Consider the following 17,070-nt stretch of genomic DNA (forward strand, 5'->3'; position numbering starts at 1 on the left):
CTATTTAATCATGCTTTATAGCCCACTGTCTTCCCCCAGGACACCCCTAAAATACCATACAATTGTACTCAATAATAGATTTAAATTTAAGAGACAACATTGAAATGAACAGAGGCAACAATCATACAACTGCCTTTTGGGCCAGAGTAATGATGCATACAAACATTCCTGTATTCATTAAGTCATATTTATAAACTGATGTGTAAATGACCTTACAAGCTAATTTGCTCATGGTCAGATACTTAAAATTGTCCTTCACTATGTCATCAATCTTGAATGAACAGTGATTAAATAGAAAAGTATGGTATTGTATTATAGCTGGTTCTGTTGTACTATCAAACTGTTGCTTTATGAATTGAAATCGTAGATTAGAGGATTCAGTGGTATTGTCCAACATCGACTAAATGCCTTAAAAACTGAAGTCCTATCATATTGTCTGGAAAGTTTACAACCAATAGTTTTATATATCGAGTACTAATACTTAGAATGACAATATGCAGTTTGAGGCATAGCCTGTTTTTCACTTACACTGAACTACAATAACAGTAATCCTACACCTATAGCTGTAGTCAGAGTTCTCCTAAGTTTCATGTAAAATTAAAAATCTTCTATTTCCTAAACATTTTCTCAGTTCTCTGAATCAGGAAAAAAGCTGATTTTCAGAATACAGACTCTCTTGCGTAAAAGGTATGGTGCAGTGATGTTCTGGGTGTAGCTGTGTTTTCTCTATCTTTTGGCTGCATGTGTGTATGGGCCATCCCATGAGGTTAATTTTATCTCTGGCTTACAACAGGGCTGGCTATATTTGGTTTGTGTGTTCAGACCTGAAAATGCAGTGGTTACATGTGCCAAACAAGCATGTGAGCACACAGAAATGGACGTAGTCATGAGTAAAAGGCACATATAACAGTCATGAAGGTTTCTAAAGTTAGATGCTATAATTTACTGCCATGTCAGCTACTGAGGCTATCTTCATGGCAAGAACGGTTAATAAGAATTAAAATAACCTAAAATCACAAAGAATTAAATATAGACAAATATAGACAACTTAAATGAAATTTTTTACATTAATATATGACAGAAACGCTAAAACTTTTTCTGATGAAACCTTGTAAAATAGCTCTTTAAATGAATTGGCCTCATAAAATAACCTTCTATGGTCATTATGCGCAGGACAGTCCAACAAAATATGCTTGACAGTAAGGGGAATGCTGCAGTACAAGCACTGAATGGGGTCTTCTCCTTTCAGCAAGTATTCATGTGAAGGTTTCTAAAAGATAAATCTAAGAACGATAAGCATTATGCACTAGAGAATAACATTATTAGTTTGATAATTTGTTGAACATATTTTCATTACTTTACAAAAAAGTGACAGGGGTGTGTGTGTGTGTGTGTATGCGTACAGAACACAGGACTCAATATCTGGTTTAAAAACCTTCTCTCAGTAACTATTTCTGTATTAATGTACAACCGTTGAAAATTACAGCATGTTTCATTTGTTTTTAAGCGAGCTAACTATCAACAGCCATTTTCAGGAAGAAGAAAAAATAAATCAACCTAGAGTGAAAAGCGAAAAAAGAAAGGGTGAAAGAAAAAAGAAACAAACAAACAAAACAAAAGAGAAACCCCCCCAAAAAGTGATTACTGGGAGGATTCAGCTGGAAGAGCAGCAGGTAGTCCAGGTTTCAGGAGTGTTTTAAACTATGTATATTTTAAACTGTGTGTGTATTTGTGTGCTGATATGGAGTTGTTAAAAAAAATAATAATTTGGGGCATGAATCATGCTATGACAATCACGCTCTGATGAAACTCTGGAGCTAAGAGACAGATGGGTGGGAGGAATAGAGAAAGGGATAGAAAGAGGGATAGAGAGAGATGGTGGGGGAATCACATGGACATGAGAGAATACAAGAAATATGACCAAATGTTTGAATGAGAGAAAGAGAGACACATGAGAAACAGCACAAAAGAAACAAGTGAAGGATGGGGAGGTGAGGGGATCTTTGGAGTGAGAGACAGATGGAGAAGGATGAGAGGATGATAGAAGAGAGAGCCAAATGCTGGGATCATTTCAGACAAGCGTTCAAGTGTCATGAAAGTCCTTTAGCAGTGTGCGTCTCTTCTGTTCAGCGATGTGCATCTGATTTTCCAAATCCTATTGGGGGGGGAAGAAGAATGAATTCACAATTAATTAAGCAGACAAAAATAAACAAAACAGAAAAGAAACATTAAAGAACCCTACAAATGCTAGGCACTACAGGAGATCATCGCTATCATTTTTTTCTTTCTGATAAGCATAGTGACAAGAGCATAGTGTACAGCTAAATAATATACTGTAGAGTATTGTGTATACTATTCCTCACAGTACTGTACACTAATAATTGAAAATAGTCATGTCATGTGACTACATCAGCTACATTCACTCGTAGGCCCAGTCCCTCTTATAATATAACTATAGACGACATTATTATTGTGACCATAAAGACAATTATGCCCAGCGCAGCAGCTACTAAACAACCAAAAAGTGCCTTTAACAAATGCAGTGTAAATACAGTAATAACCATCATAAATGTGAAAATGTCTTTGAAAATCCCACTGGATGACTGCCACTGAATTAAAAACAAAAACAAGCTCTTATGGTGTTAAATTGTAACACTATTGCACCTTTAAGTTAAGAAACCAGTGTAGTTCTCAGAACAAAATGTAGTGAATGTAAACATTTGACCATGTGAAAGATTTTTCCTAGGCATCAAGTCAACAACTATAGATGAAACTAGAGTGGAAATCTAATATGAAGCATTTTTATTTTCGTGTCTAGTGAAACAATACCACATGCTCTTTACTCTACCCCCTTTGAGTATTGAGGTTTTTATCTAGCACTGTAACGTAAGAATGTAAGTGGAGGGAGTTATGGCTGGGAGTTATCATTTGAATGTGTAAAGGCATGATGGTTTGTGTGTTAGGAGCAGATGGTGCTGTAAACAACAACAACAAAAACCTCTCACCCCTCTATCAGTGGCATTGAGCTCCCCCTCTACTCTCTCATAACTGTCCGCCCTCTCCACCTTCCATGACAGGTTCTCTATCTCCGCTTCCAGCTGCGCCTGCTGGTACTCAAACTGCACAGACAGACAGACAGACAGACAGGCAGACAGACAGACAGACACACACACACACACACACACAATGTAAACAACTGCTAAACATTAAATGACGTTATGGTTCTACAATAGTCAATAGTTTGTCAATCTGTATGTACTTTAATATTGATTTAATGATGCTATACAAGCTTTTGATTTCTGAACATGTTAAAAGATTCAAAACATTTAAAATCACACAAACTGTACTAGCTTTATTAAGACATTGTGGGGAAAAAATAACTTCTTTTAAGAGAGTCATTCAAATTTTTTTTATTTATTTATTTATTTTAATGCCATGTCAGCGTCAATAGTATCAACAGCGCTGTAAGGTTCTTCACTTTAATAGTCAATTACCATTACTCATTAAAAAATAAAAACACTAACTGTAGTTGAGCATGATCTCCACCATCACATCAGTTGACAACAGAAAAACAACATTAAAATAAGTAATAAATGTGCGGCCTGTACACAAGTCTGAATGTAAATCTGCACATGGCTGGTAAGATCACTCACCAGTTTTTTGCGGGGTCCAGACTCCATGTAGTAGGCGTAGGGGTAAGTATACTGCAGTGTGTAGCGACACTAGGAAGAGAAACAACAGAGAGACACAGGGCAAAAACAGTTGTGAAGCATAACCTATGAAATATTTCAGAAAGAAGTGTGTAGTGTGTGTACGTACCTTGGCCAGTAGCTTGGCAGCATTTTGCATGTACTGCCAGTCGATCCAGGTACCCAAGTTATTCATAACCCTCTCATGAATTTTCTCCTGAATGCGCTGATACGTCTGAGCCTCCAGCTGCATACTCTTATTGTGGTTCTCCCACTAAACACATTCACAAACACACACTTTAGTGTCTGTTTGTTGTCTACCCAAGACCAATCAGAAAGAATACAAACTTCACTGGATCTCTTTAAGGATTGTACTGGTTGTAACTCAGTTCAGCTGCAGGTAAAAGCACCAAATATGAGCTTGTGAAATATTTCAGACATTCTATATTATTGTGTAACACATTAGAAGGTCCCCATTTGTTTAGTGATTAATTTGATCAAAAGAATCAGCCTGTATAAATTTGACAGATTTGGTGAAATTGACAGTAATAAACAGTAATCAAAAAATCCCATTTGCACTATAAAACACAACACAGGGTTTTAGGGACCATTTATAATACACAAAAGGCATGAGGGTAATAACCTAAAACTAGGCTAGTGGCTGTTCATGGCTTCTCTGAAACATTTTGTTCACATGTATGCATGTAGTACCCTCTCAAAGTAGAAGAGGTATTTTTTCAGGGCTTCTCTAGCCTGCGCCTGTTGGCTCTGGTTCACGATGTCAGGATTCTCTTTGTAGCGGCTGCACTCGTAATACTCGCTGCCGTGGGTCTTCCAATCTCCCAAACACATCCAGCAGAAATCTACACACAAACACACGCCGAATTTATGCGAGACAACTGCATGTTCGAGCTGCGTTCATTTGATTAGGTAATCTTACATGCACTGCTGTTAGGCTCTTACCATGTTTACATTTGGAGCATTGCTGCATGGAAAGAGAGAGGAGAAAAATATAAACACTTATAAACAGTTACAGGAAGCCTAAAAACAACACTTGAATAACACAAATTTAAGAACGTTCACAATTTCAGCCCGAGATTTAATTACTTTAAGTATGGAGAAGGTGAAGATTTCTTTTAACAAATCAACCTCTATCAATTTGATATTAAAAGTATATTTATTATAATTTGACCATAATCAAATATAAAGAAACATATAAACATATAAAGAAAGCATGTTTGATCTATTCTGACCAATATCAAATCCATTTAAGTCTTAGTTACTGAGCACAACCACTGCGTGAAGTTTCTTATTTATATTTGCTATTTTGGCCAATTGCATCTTGCATTTTTGTTTGTAATGTTTATGTTGTTTAAGTTTTTATTTATCTAATCTATGTCAGGTAGGAGCACAGAACTATTGCATTTTTCTGATCAAATGTGTTTCTTGCAACCAAATTGTAGCCACTGCTCGTCAGACCTGACCATGTTTGTCCTTTAAGCAGTAAACTCACGGCCTACTTTATAAATGCAGATTGTTTATAGCTGTGGTGTATTTTTATGACTGTGCTAAGCATAACTGCATTTAATTAATTAACAGTTAAAATTAATTTAGTAATAGCCCATTCCTAGCAATCAAGCATTGGGAAATAATTAATTGTCTAAACTAAACAATGCCTGGTATATTTACAATGAAATGGTAGTAGATAATATAGTGTACAATAAGAAGGTAAAAACCTACAGAGTTTGATAATGAAACTAAACTGAGAATTTAGTTTTTTTAGAATTCTAATGAGCATACTTGATTCCATCCATCCATCCACCCACCCACCGATCCATCTATCACTCATACTCGGGATCATAGGGCAGACAGATTTTTAAATCCAGTAATTCCTCTTTGTAAACTACAATCTCCATGACTTGACAGGCGGTCATATTTGAAAGCCTACATGGATACAAGTTCACTTGGATGTATGCACAACATGTTTTTAAATAACCGTGAAGATGCAGGAATTAGAATGGAGTGCAGCCAGAGTGCACGCTACTCACCATGTGGTTGCAGCCTCCGTTTTTCTCGATGCAGATATTGCACTTAGGACACTGCAATCCAAGAGTAGAGAGAAAAATATCAGTTTCGACACCAAACAACTCAACACCAGTGGCATCCGAACGAAAAATGTGCTGCGTGCGTGTGCAGATGCGTCAGAGCTGGTAAATTTACTCACGTCTTTAGTGTGTGCACTGATGTAGTTGGCGGTCTCCGAATCGTCTGCGCATTTAGTGAGCCATTTGCGGATGGTAGCGCAGTCTGTGGGGGCGTGGTACATCTGTCTGCACTTAAAACTTGAGAGACAGACAGTAGCACATTCAATGAGCTGCCACTAATTAGGTAGGTTGCTGCTATGAAACTGTGTTCATTATAGTATTACTGCACACAATATTGTTGAACATACAAGTATTTACACTGGTCAGCGCTGTTTCTGTTTATTGTCTTTTTTGTATTGTCTTTTGTGAATTGTCTTGTAATTTTTTGTTTGCACTGTCTTTTGTCCTGCACTGTCTTGTTGTCTTGTCCTGCACTGTTTGCACCAGGTTGCACAGATGCACTTTATGTGACTAGAACTACAGTGATCCCTCGTTTATCGTGGTTAATGGGGACCGGAACCCCTCGCGATAGGTGAAAATCCGTGAAGTAGGAGTGCCCCCCCCTAGAAATTTCCGTATGTGTGTGTGGGTACCAGAATGTTTAAAATATGTATATTTATACTTTATATATATATATATATTTTACTTAAATCAATTTAACTATAAAACCTTAGATTGACCTTTTCAATTATGGTCATAATCTTCCTCTTCCTCTTGGGCTCACTAGTGGAATCTTTTGCAAGCACATGGCACTTAGGAGGCATTGTAAGGGCTAAACGAAAACACAATACGTGAGACACAGTTGACAGCGTGAACGAGAGTGGTGAGATACAGTACAACAAGGGAAGAAGCTGGGAGAGGATGCGATGATGCGCAGCCAATCAGCTCAGATCTCGCGCCGGGAGCCAATCACATGCCTTGTCTGAGTGCCCGTGGGTATGTCCAAAGCCTCTGAGAGAGTTTCTCTCTTTGTCTGGCATCCTGGGAAACCGTTATTATTTTTATTTTTCGATGAATAATCTTTAAAAAATCACCGATGCACTGAGGCCGCGAAATATGAACCGCGAAACTTGAACCGCGAAGTGGCGAGGGATTACTGTACTCACTAAGACCATGATAGCATGTAGCACCATGATCCTGGAGAAATGTTGCCTCATTTCACTGTGTACTGCAACAGCGATATATGGTTGAAATGACAATAAAAGCTTCTTGACTTGATTTGAGGTTGTATTAAAGGGCTTCCTAAACATTATTGTATTCACAAGCAAATCTGCACATGTTGGTTTATGTTTAGTGTGATTGAGTGTGCGGTTTGTGTATACTAGAATGATTTTATATTTACCAGAAGACTTCATCACAACGACTGCACTGAACTCTGCGAGCTCGGGGCTCTTGCACCTTTATGACTATTGGACAGTCTGCACCAGGACACAACTGCAGCTGGAAGTGACTCTGTAGAATGAAACGGAACAGTACAATTATTTATTTTAACGTGTTCACCTTGTGAAAATCCTGAGTTCAGATCCTCAGTTCAAATCCTGACGTTCATCCACGATGGAAAAATATTCTGTAAAGCACCCTGCAAGCCTAAATATTAATTATCATTGAAGCTTAAAGCAGGACAGAAAGATCGACTTGTGTGAGGAACTGAAAGTTTGATGCATTTTTAATACCACAACCTAGTATATAATGCAAAACTATAATCTTAAATACTAGCTTTGTAAACAACATACCATTCTGCATATAGGAAAAAAACAAATAGTGTCTGTATTTTACACTGATGAGCAAGATGCTAAATGATGCTTGCTAAAAGAGGCTTGTCACAAAAAGACCCTCCTTCAGTACACCAGACAGCACCTAGACAAGCCTCACAGCTTCTAGAGCAGTCATTTGGAGTGATGAGATCAACTTTAGTCAGAACCATAAATGCTATGTTTGAAGAGGCATGGTGGTAAGCTCCAGTGGCACAGGGGAGTTAGTAAAAATTGATGGCAAGATGAATGCAGCATGTTATCAGAAAATACTGGCAGACCATTTGCATTCTACAGCACGAAAGCGCAGCATGTGACGCTCTTGGATGTTTCAACATGACAATGATCAAAAGCACAAGACAAGGTTATCCCTACAATGGCTATAGCAGAAAAAGGTGAAGGTTCTGGATCGACCATCAGTGTCTCCTGACCTCAATATCAATAAGGCACTTTGGGGAGACCACAAACATGCAGTTTGGGTAAGACAACCAAAAGAATTGGTTGGAGGAAGTGAAGCAACTGGACTGAGAGAATTAAGGATCTCATGCACAATTATTACACAATATTAAGAACTAAATGACTATACGACACCATCCCCCCACACTGTGGTGAATCAACAACTGGCAGACGACTTAAACGAGTTCTATTGCAGGTCTGAAAAAGCCCATTTCACACCTCCTGGAACCCCCGACTCCACCACACCTAAAATTCAGTTCAGTGAAGATGATGTGTGTCAGGTCTTCAGGAAGATCAATAGAAGAAAGGCACCAGACCCAGACAGCGTTTCACCAGCCTGTCTGAAAACCTGTGCTGATCAACTGGTCCCCATCTTCACACGGATCTTCAACAGATCACTGGAGCTGTGTGAAGTCCCCTCATGCTACAAAAGCTCCACCATCATCCCTGTCTCAAAGAAACTCAAAATTATCTGAATTAATGACTGCAGACCTGTGGCTCTAACGTCTGTGGTCATGAAATCATTTGAAAGACTGGTTTTGGCTTATCTGGAGGACATCGCTGGACCCTTACTGGACCCTCTGCAGTTTGCCTACAGAGCAAACAGGTCTGTGAATGATGCAGTCAATATGGGACTGCATTATATTCTGCAGCATCTGGACAGAACAGGGACTTATGTGAGGATCCTGTTTATGGACTTCAGCTCTGCTTTTAACACCATCATCCCATCACTCCTCCAGCCCAAATTAACCCAGCTCTCTGTGCCCTCCTCTGTCTGTCAGTGGATCACCAGCTTTCTGACAGACAGGCAGCAGCTAGTGCGACTGGGAAAACTCAAATCCAGCACCCGTACCATCAGCACTGGCACCCCTCAGGGTTGTGTCCTCTCCCCACTGCTCTTCTCCCTGCACACAAATGACTGCACCTCTAATGACTGCACCGCAGACAACACTACACTGATCGGCCTCATACAGAACGGTGTGGAGTCTGCCTACAGACTGGAAGTTGAACGGCTGGCTGTCTGGCGCAGTCTTAACAACCTGGAGCTGAACACGCTCAAGACAGTGGAGATGATGGTGGACTTCAGGAGAAACCCCCCTGCTCTCCCCCCACTTACCATCATGGACAGCATTGTGACAGCAGTGGAGTCATTCAGATTCCTGGGAACCACAATCTCCCAGGACCTGAAGTGGGATATTCACATAGACTCCATTGTGAAAGAGGCCCAGCAGAGGTTGTACTTCTTTCGCCAGCTGAGGAAGTTCAACCTGCCACAGGATCTGCTGAACAGTTCTACAGTGTACAGTTCTACACTGCCATCATTGAATCCATCCTCTGCACCTCAATTACTGTTTGGTTCAGCTCAGCTACCAAATCTGACCTCAGAAGACTACAGAGGGTAGTCCGGACTGCTGAGCGAACCACTGGCACAACTCTCCCCACTCTCCAAGACCTGTACTTCTCCAGAGTGAGCAAAAGGGCAAAGACAATCACTCTGGACCCCTCACATCCAGCACACTCACTCTTTGAACTGTTCCCATCTGGTCGACGCTACAGAGCCCTGAGCACCAGAACGACCAGAAATAGGAACAGTTTCTTCCCTCAGGCAATCCATCTGATGAACACTTAACATAAGCGGAACACACAACACTATTCTTACACATTATTTACTTAAAACATACTATTTATATTTCAATTGCACATTTCACACTTGTACATACAAATTGTATATTTTGTATATGTCAATCTGTTATACTGTGGAGCTTCTGTCACTAAAACAAATTCCTCGCATGTGAACACATACCTGGCAATAAAGCTCTTTCTGATTCTGATTCTGATTCTAAATGTGTGAAAACTTTTAAACAGGGATTATTTCCTTGTTTTGTTGTTTTGTTTGATGATTGTGCCATTCTGTTATACCTTACATATTAACTTGAGCGAGAAGGCAAAACTAATTTTTTTTTTATTTCATATGGGACACATGTTTTCCTTATTTAAAAATGTAAAAAAAATACACATCTTGCAAATTCATTCTTACAAGACCCTGCAATTTGATCACATGGCTGTGAGTTATTAGTGCAGGTCATACAGCATCTCTAACCTTCCCCCACCCAGACGTATCTTGCCCCCCACTGGTCTACGCCAATGCACTACTAAATAAAAAACCGTGTTTAAATTATTTAGTTAAATATTTATTTTATTTTTCATCCAGAGCTGTGATAACAACATTGTGGTGTCATGACATCCCTAATCTGTCCACTTGTGATGCTGTGTGTATTTTCTTTGTTTATCTGTTATTGCAAAACAAACATGCAATACCTCCACATAGTCTCTGAAGAGGTAGCGTCTGTATTTGTCCTTTAGTTCTTCGCTGGGAAGCAGTGGCAGGACAAAATCCTCTGGCATCTGAAGAGAACAGTCCTGAGCCATGCATGAGATCCCTACAAGTACACACACGGTTGGATTAATATGTATTTTTCCGAGGTCAAACTGAAATTTCTTGTTACATTCAAATTTACCTTATTTAAAGAAAGGAATTATGTACCGGAGTAAAAACATCTATATAAAATCAGATTAGTAACTAAGAGACAAATGAAAGGCTTAGCTTTTCTCACTTACCCAGACATTCTTACAAGACAATACACTCTGTCTTGGTTAAAGTGATAAAGACCAGAAGAGAAATGTACTTACCCACTCCTATGCCATCTTTGACCAGCACAGTACAGTGCTGCTCCCAGCAGGACTTGCAGAAGGAGTGCTGACACGGTAGAGAGAGCAGCGCATCTCTCCGTACAAACTGCAGACACACACCGCACTGCAATGACGCCATGGCCTAAACACAGTAAACACACGGTATGAAAGAGTTTAGCCATGAGAGAACAGTGTTACCCAAAACACATACAGAAGGGCTGAAAAATTATTCACATTATAATCCTGTCCTCAGTTTTTGCTTTCCTAGGTCAGCTTAATCTTATCCACAAAGGGCCAGTGTGGGTAAAGGTTTCGTTCTAGCCAAGCAGAAGCCATGACTGAGTCTACTGAAAGCCTTGTACCTGCACCCACGCCAGCCCTTGGACAACCCAACCTTAGACTACTTGCTCATAATCAACATCAGTTACCTTTGAGTTTTTCTGAAATTACAATCACAAGTTCTATGTGCAGTGAGCGTTGAACACTATTTGGTCTCTGCATCTAAAACACAGTGAGCCTGCAGGGAACGGTGATTTCATTCAGCACTACAAGCAAAACTAAAAATCTCTAGACATGCACCAGAAGATACAATCAATTAATGGGACTGAGAAGTATTGATTGAGAAGACAGACATTTGAAGGAATATACAGTAGCCTACTGTGTGAAAACCTTTGTTTTTTGTTTTTTTTGACGATAATAAGAGATAATAAGACAAAGTGCAATAAAACGGCTAAACGTTTTATGCAATAAAACGGCTTTTGTTCCTAAACTGGCTGAATGAATAATTTGATTTCAATATTGAACAAAACATTGATTTTCATTTTAGCCATATTACCATGCAGACCTACCGCGTTGCTCTGCTATTCATAAATATTTTAGCTCTATAACTATATGGATTCCTTTCTTCAGCCAGAACAACAATGTTCAAGCACACATACACAATGTGCACTGCACACACAGTCATTTCAGCATTACTTTAATATCCCTATGTGATTTGTGATGTACGTTTCTGAACCGCACTGTACAACCACACACTCAATCATTATACTTGTAAACAATACAACTTTCGAGGAAGCAGAAATGTCCCAGATGCGGCCAACTTGAAAGCATGTCTGACTGCAGGTTTTAGTTTAGGTACCAGCTGGTGGCTGCTGCTTTTCCATACAGCTGTGTTTTTGTTTATTACTTAAAAAAAATATGCAAACAGAGTTAGTGGTAGTGAGACCAGAACTACTGTAATGCCGTGCCAGTGGGAAACATTACGGAGAGAGCTAGGCTGCCAAATAACTTCACAAATAGAAATCCTATAAAAGCACTAGGGAGAATGTGTTTCAAATATAATTGAAGTAAACTGGAAAATAACAACAACAAAAAAAGATACTCACAGTGAGAGATCGGCAGGTGGTTATGGGCTGAACCTGGGCCTCACAAAGCAACTGTGAAGAGTTCGACTTGTACCTAGAGAACACAGAGAAAACCAGCTTTTCCCTTTCTTTGTTTGTAAACTTGCCCCATATTTAATCAGGGTAGTTTATGTGTGTGTTCTATTACCTGTCTAGTATCTGTGACACTTGCCAGTGGAAATGTACAAGGACCAATTTGGCCACAGCCGGTGACACCTAGTGAAAGAAAAACGATACGAGTGAATTATTTTTGACTAAAGAATTAATGAGGCATTTAGTAAAGCAGTAGGAAAGACAGTAATTTGGTATACCAATTTTGGCCAATCAAAGCAATGATCAGCCAGAACACCAACCGACATCTGGATAAATGAAAAGAAAAAACAAAAACAAAAACAAAAAAAAACAGCACCTACTATATAAATATAATCTCATTCCTTTGTCCTTTTCATTGATGAGATTTTAAAATTGCCTACCTTTAAGCCTCCCATATTTACACAATTACACAATCTACACATTTATGACGCCTCATTCTCACTCACCTTGGGAAGAAGAGTGTGTTTTGTGTGTAATAGACCACAGCAAAGACGGGAATTCATAGTATGAAATAAACCTCGTCACAGTACATTTGAATGACCCCAGGACCAACTCCCAGCTTCTTGGAATACATTACCTTTGTTATATATAAGACACAAAAAGTTCGGGGATTGCTCTTTATTACCTTCTGAGAAAAATAACTCAATCCGAGCATTAGTGTGCAATTTCTTAGTCAGAATGAAGAAAAGCTTGCAATAATGTAGCCTTAGTAAAAGCCTGGCTGCTGACTTCAGGAAGCATCTCCCTGCATGCTGCCCGTGAAAGATTTGAGGCTGATAATGATTCTCCAGTTTTAGGAGAAGCAGCTGTAACACTGCAGCCCACACAGTCACACCAGTGCCAGGTCACATTAAAATATGCAGAACCACACACAGATTTTTCTCCCTGTACTCTCTCCCTCACACACATGAACACAGCAGGGTTTCCTCCCAGTGAATTTAGTTCAGACAGTTCAGTGAGTCAATTCTGCCCACCCACAGTGCTGAAGCATGTGGGGTAAATAAATAAATGAAACTTTAATGGATCGCGACGGAATCAGTTGCTTTATTTTTCGATAGCATTTAAAGAACGAGTACTGTATGCCGTTTTATATATAAACATTCTTCTGCTGTACCACACGCAGATAGACCAATTTAACAGCTAGAAACTGCTTGTTTTAATCACAAAGACCAGCTTCTCCATCTACGTTTTGATTTGCATTGTCATACATGCAGGCTTTATCAGTGAAATGCTGCAAGATTTTTGTCAGAATACACTATGATCTAATTATTTGCATACTGGACAGGGCAGGTTTAAGCCTGCTTCACAAACTGCAGTCATATGGAGCACTTCCCCAATCAGAAGTACTGAGAAAATACTGAGAAAAAAACTATTTTGACCCAAGAATCAATGTATCTAAATAACCAGCTATCTAAGAGGAGTTAATTGTTTAAAAAACATTGTTAAGTGCAGAGAGATCACTTAAAACCTACTCAGTGAGAGTAACCTAATAACCCATCAGCATGACACCATATATATCTTCATTTAACATGACATGGGAAAGGTTTTAAATTCAAATCAAAATGCAACAAAAAGAAAACATCTTCCACCTTCCAACCTAATCAGCTTTCTGAAAGAAACCACAGACACACACACACAACACCAATACAAACCTTAAGGGAGGAGGACACATGGTTGACCTCCTCAGTCAGCAGTCTCTGGCTTTCTCTATAGGTCAGACATGTGAACTGGTATTCTTCCGGGTCAAAAGCGTCTGGTTCCGCTTGCTCCACGTCACCAGCCACACCTTCATAATAATAAGTCATATCACCCTGATCTTCTTCCTCAGCGCCCTCATTCTCCTCCTCTTCAAAATCTTCCTCATTACTGTCGGACGCTTGGCTGCTCATGTCCACAGACATAGCCCTTGGGGCTTATCCGTGCGCCGACTCAAACGCCGCTCTCCACCAGGAAGCGGCCCTCGATGCTGCCGCTGTCTGCCCCAGACTGGATCACTTATCCCAGGGGGGCTGTGCCGAACTCAGCAGCAGCGGAAGAAGCAGAAAAAGTCGCACTCCCCGTCACTCATGAGGAAATCAGAAATAGGGACGAGCTGAGAGAACTGAGAGACACTGAAGGGACACAGTCAAGAAATTGTGTTATTGATCAGTAATGTGTTTTTATTACACATAAGTTAAAGCAAGTGTATTCAATATATGACTGGAGTAGGAATGTTTTTCAATCCTTCATCACAGTTCTAAACCATTACAATTAAGGCGTGTTGGGTTCATTGCTGTGGTCGAGTTGATTCAGAGTCAAATCTCTTTTATTGCTGTAACTGAATCGCACTTGGAAGTGCACAGAGATCGCCTGGCTGTCATGGTTTATTGGTTATTTTGGTCCACACTTGAATGTGTTTGCTGTGTTCTCAAATGCACAGGAACACACACCAGGTTCGAAACAAACATATTTAACAGTGTACATGTGAAATCAGGAGATGTAAAAGTATATTAAACTTTCTTTACCTAGTACTCTAAGATCAGTGCAATACTGGTGGTATCAAGTCTAGCTGATAAACTACGTCAGCGTGCGTAAACATAATACACAAGCGCATAGAAAATACTTGGAAAGAATTCTGGGAATTCATAGCTGGTTTGGTGCACAACCAGCTCTCGATTTAATCTCTCTGGATCGACTTCACTAACCCACATCTGCTGGTCAAGGTGGCCTGGAGTCTTATCTACAGAAATACAGACCTTGGATATTTCACACTTTGAGGTTAAAAGTGTGGGTGTTATGGGTCATTTCTTTTTGGAGGTCGTTTTCCACACATCTGATTTTTTTTCTCCCTGTGTTGCTCAAGTCACAGATGGTCGAAATGAACAAATGGTCCAAAGACAAAGCTTCGCTGGAATGAAAGGCTTTCTGTTGAGGTTTAACGGATTAAACATAGGGCAAGGGATCACAAGAAAGATTAGCTCTAGTTAGATGATGTGACCAGTGCCAAAACTCACCCATGTCTCGGTGTACACTGGGACTCTGGACACGGACTACTGTTGAATCAGAGCCAAAAGCACCATATATGGACCAAGAGATGTGTCTGAAATGAAGACTATCACCAGTCCAGCTCAAGACTGGACTTTTTCCAGATACGAAAAACAACTCGCTGTGCACTCCTCTTCTCTTACTACTATTAATAACCCACAGCACACGCGTAATAACACACAAAGTGCCTGGTTGGAGATTACAGTTTCAGACAGTTAAAGCGGGGAGGCTGTAAACCGTTGACCTGAACTCGTTAGTTGGGTTTGTTTACACTCGCGAACGCTGCATTGTTGTCTGACTTAATAAAAGCTAGCTTAGCAAGCTAAAGCTAAAGCAGCAGATACGCAGGAGGCTGACTGCTTGTTAAACGTGTAAACTATCCTGTTTTCAGTCAGTATCAGATCTACTGAAAACTACGTTAAGTTATACATAGATATTTTCCAGCGTTTTATCATTTGTTAGCTCCAGTAAGTAAGATTTTTTTTTTTTATACAAAACCATTTCCTCCCTCAGATGAACCCGAACGCCGTCACCAGCTCGCACTTCAGTCCGAGGATTCGTATGTAAACAAGGCCATTTTACAACTCTGCGTAAAGTCACGTGTAAAACACGTGAAAACCCGCATTCTCTACTAACACACCGACTTTGTTTTACCTACCAGAATGATACAAGAAAACGCTCGACTTCTGCTGGATGAAATATTCACACGGTAGAAGTGCTCCTGTCTTGTTCAGCTAGCAGAGCCGACGCACAGCGGAACATACAAGCGGGGGCTTAGTGCGTGGCGTCACTTCCGGGTCCCAGTGAGCCAACGGCCCGGTATCAAACGCATGACTAATGGGTGCACTGACAGGATAATAAGGATTCTGCACAATATGTAGTGTACTGCGTTTTACATAAACAGCAATTTAGGATGGAACCCAAGAACTATATCAAATGCACCGAATATAGTTTAACTCATTTAACTCATTGTGGCATAAAAGATTATCTCTAGAAGTAAAGTGACTGTCTAAAACCCACAACATACTAAAACTCACAGCATACTAAAACTCATAACATACTAAAACACAACATACTAAAACTCACAGCATACTAAAACTCATAACATACTAAAACTCATAACATACTAAAACACAACATACTAAAACACAACATACTAAAACTCACAACATACTAAAACCCACAACATACTAAAACCCACAGCATACTAAAACTCACAACATACTAAAACTCACAACATACTAAAACTTACAACATACTAATGTATAATCGTATAACTGGAGTATAATTTAAGTCTGGACTGTTTATCAAACAAATCCCTAGGAGAAAATAAGGAAACTTGTGTCTAGGACACTCTCATATTAAGTGGAGCTAACTCTAAAATTTCTGTTATTTCCATGTTGATATGGACATATAATACAATATACATCCATGTCTACAGCACCACCATATAAAACTGTTTACATGCTGTTTTGCATGCTGTTTTTGCTCTTTGCACATGCTGTCTTTCACATTTCAGTTGATTGCTGTTTGCACAATACTTCACAATATCTCATGTAACTGCTGCTATAATACTAATGTGTCCATTCCAGTATTTCTGCACATGTAATATTGATTGGATATACAGTATTTACACTGGTCTTGTAAATACTGTTTTTGTGTATTGTCTTTTGTCTATTGTCTTTTGTGTATTGTCTTGTATTTTTGTCTTTTGTCCTGCTCTGTTTTTTGTCTTTTGTCCTGCACTGTCTTTTGTCCTGCACTGTCTTTTTGTCTTTTGTCCTGCACTGTCTTTTTGTCTTTTGTCCTGCACTGTCTT

At 39.6% G+C, this 17,070-nt stretch overlaps 1 protein-coding gene across 1 annotated transcript; it reads right to left on the bottom strand.

Annotated features, from left to right (window-relative positions):
* Window positions 1–1,421: 1,421 nt before the first annotated feature.
* On the bottom strand, window positions 1,422–16,068 carry arih2 (ariadne homolog 2 (Drosophila)). The gene is made up of 15 exons (XM_060881165.1): window positions 15,910–16,068; window positions 13,880–14,338; window positions 12,283–12,350; window positions 12,117–12,189; window positions 10,732–10,873; window positions 10,360–10,481; window positions 7,176–7,285; window positions 5,914–6,031; window positions 5,738–5,788; window positions 4,653–4,674; window positions 4,401–4,552; window positions 3,820–3,963; window positions 3,654–3,722; window positions 3,006–3,119; window positions 1,422–2,155 (listed from the first exon to the last, which is right to left on the bottom strand). Exons 2-15 carry the CDS (start codon window positions 14,126–14,128, stop codon window positions 2,084–2,086), a joined length of 1,506 nt encoding a protein of 501 aa, XP_060737148.1. The 5' UTR covers window positions 14,129–14,338; window positions 15,910–16,068; the 3' UTR covers window positions 1,422–2,083.
* Window positions 16,069–17,070: the final 1,002 nt, after the last annotated feature.

The sequence above is a fragment of the Tachysurus vachellii genome, chromosome 11, assembly GCF_030014155.1.
Source record: "Tachysurus vachellii isolate PV-2020 chromosome 11, HZAU_Pvac_v1, whole genome shotgun sequence".
NCBI lineage: Eukaryota > Metazoa > Chordata > Actinopteri > Siluriformes > Bagridae > Tachysurus > Tachysurus vachellii.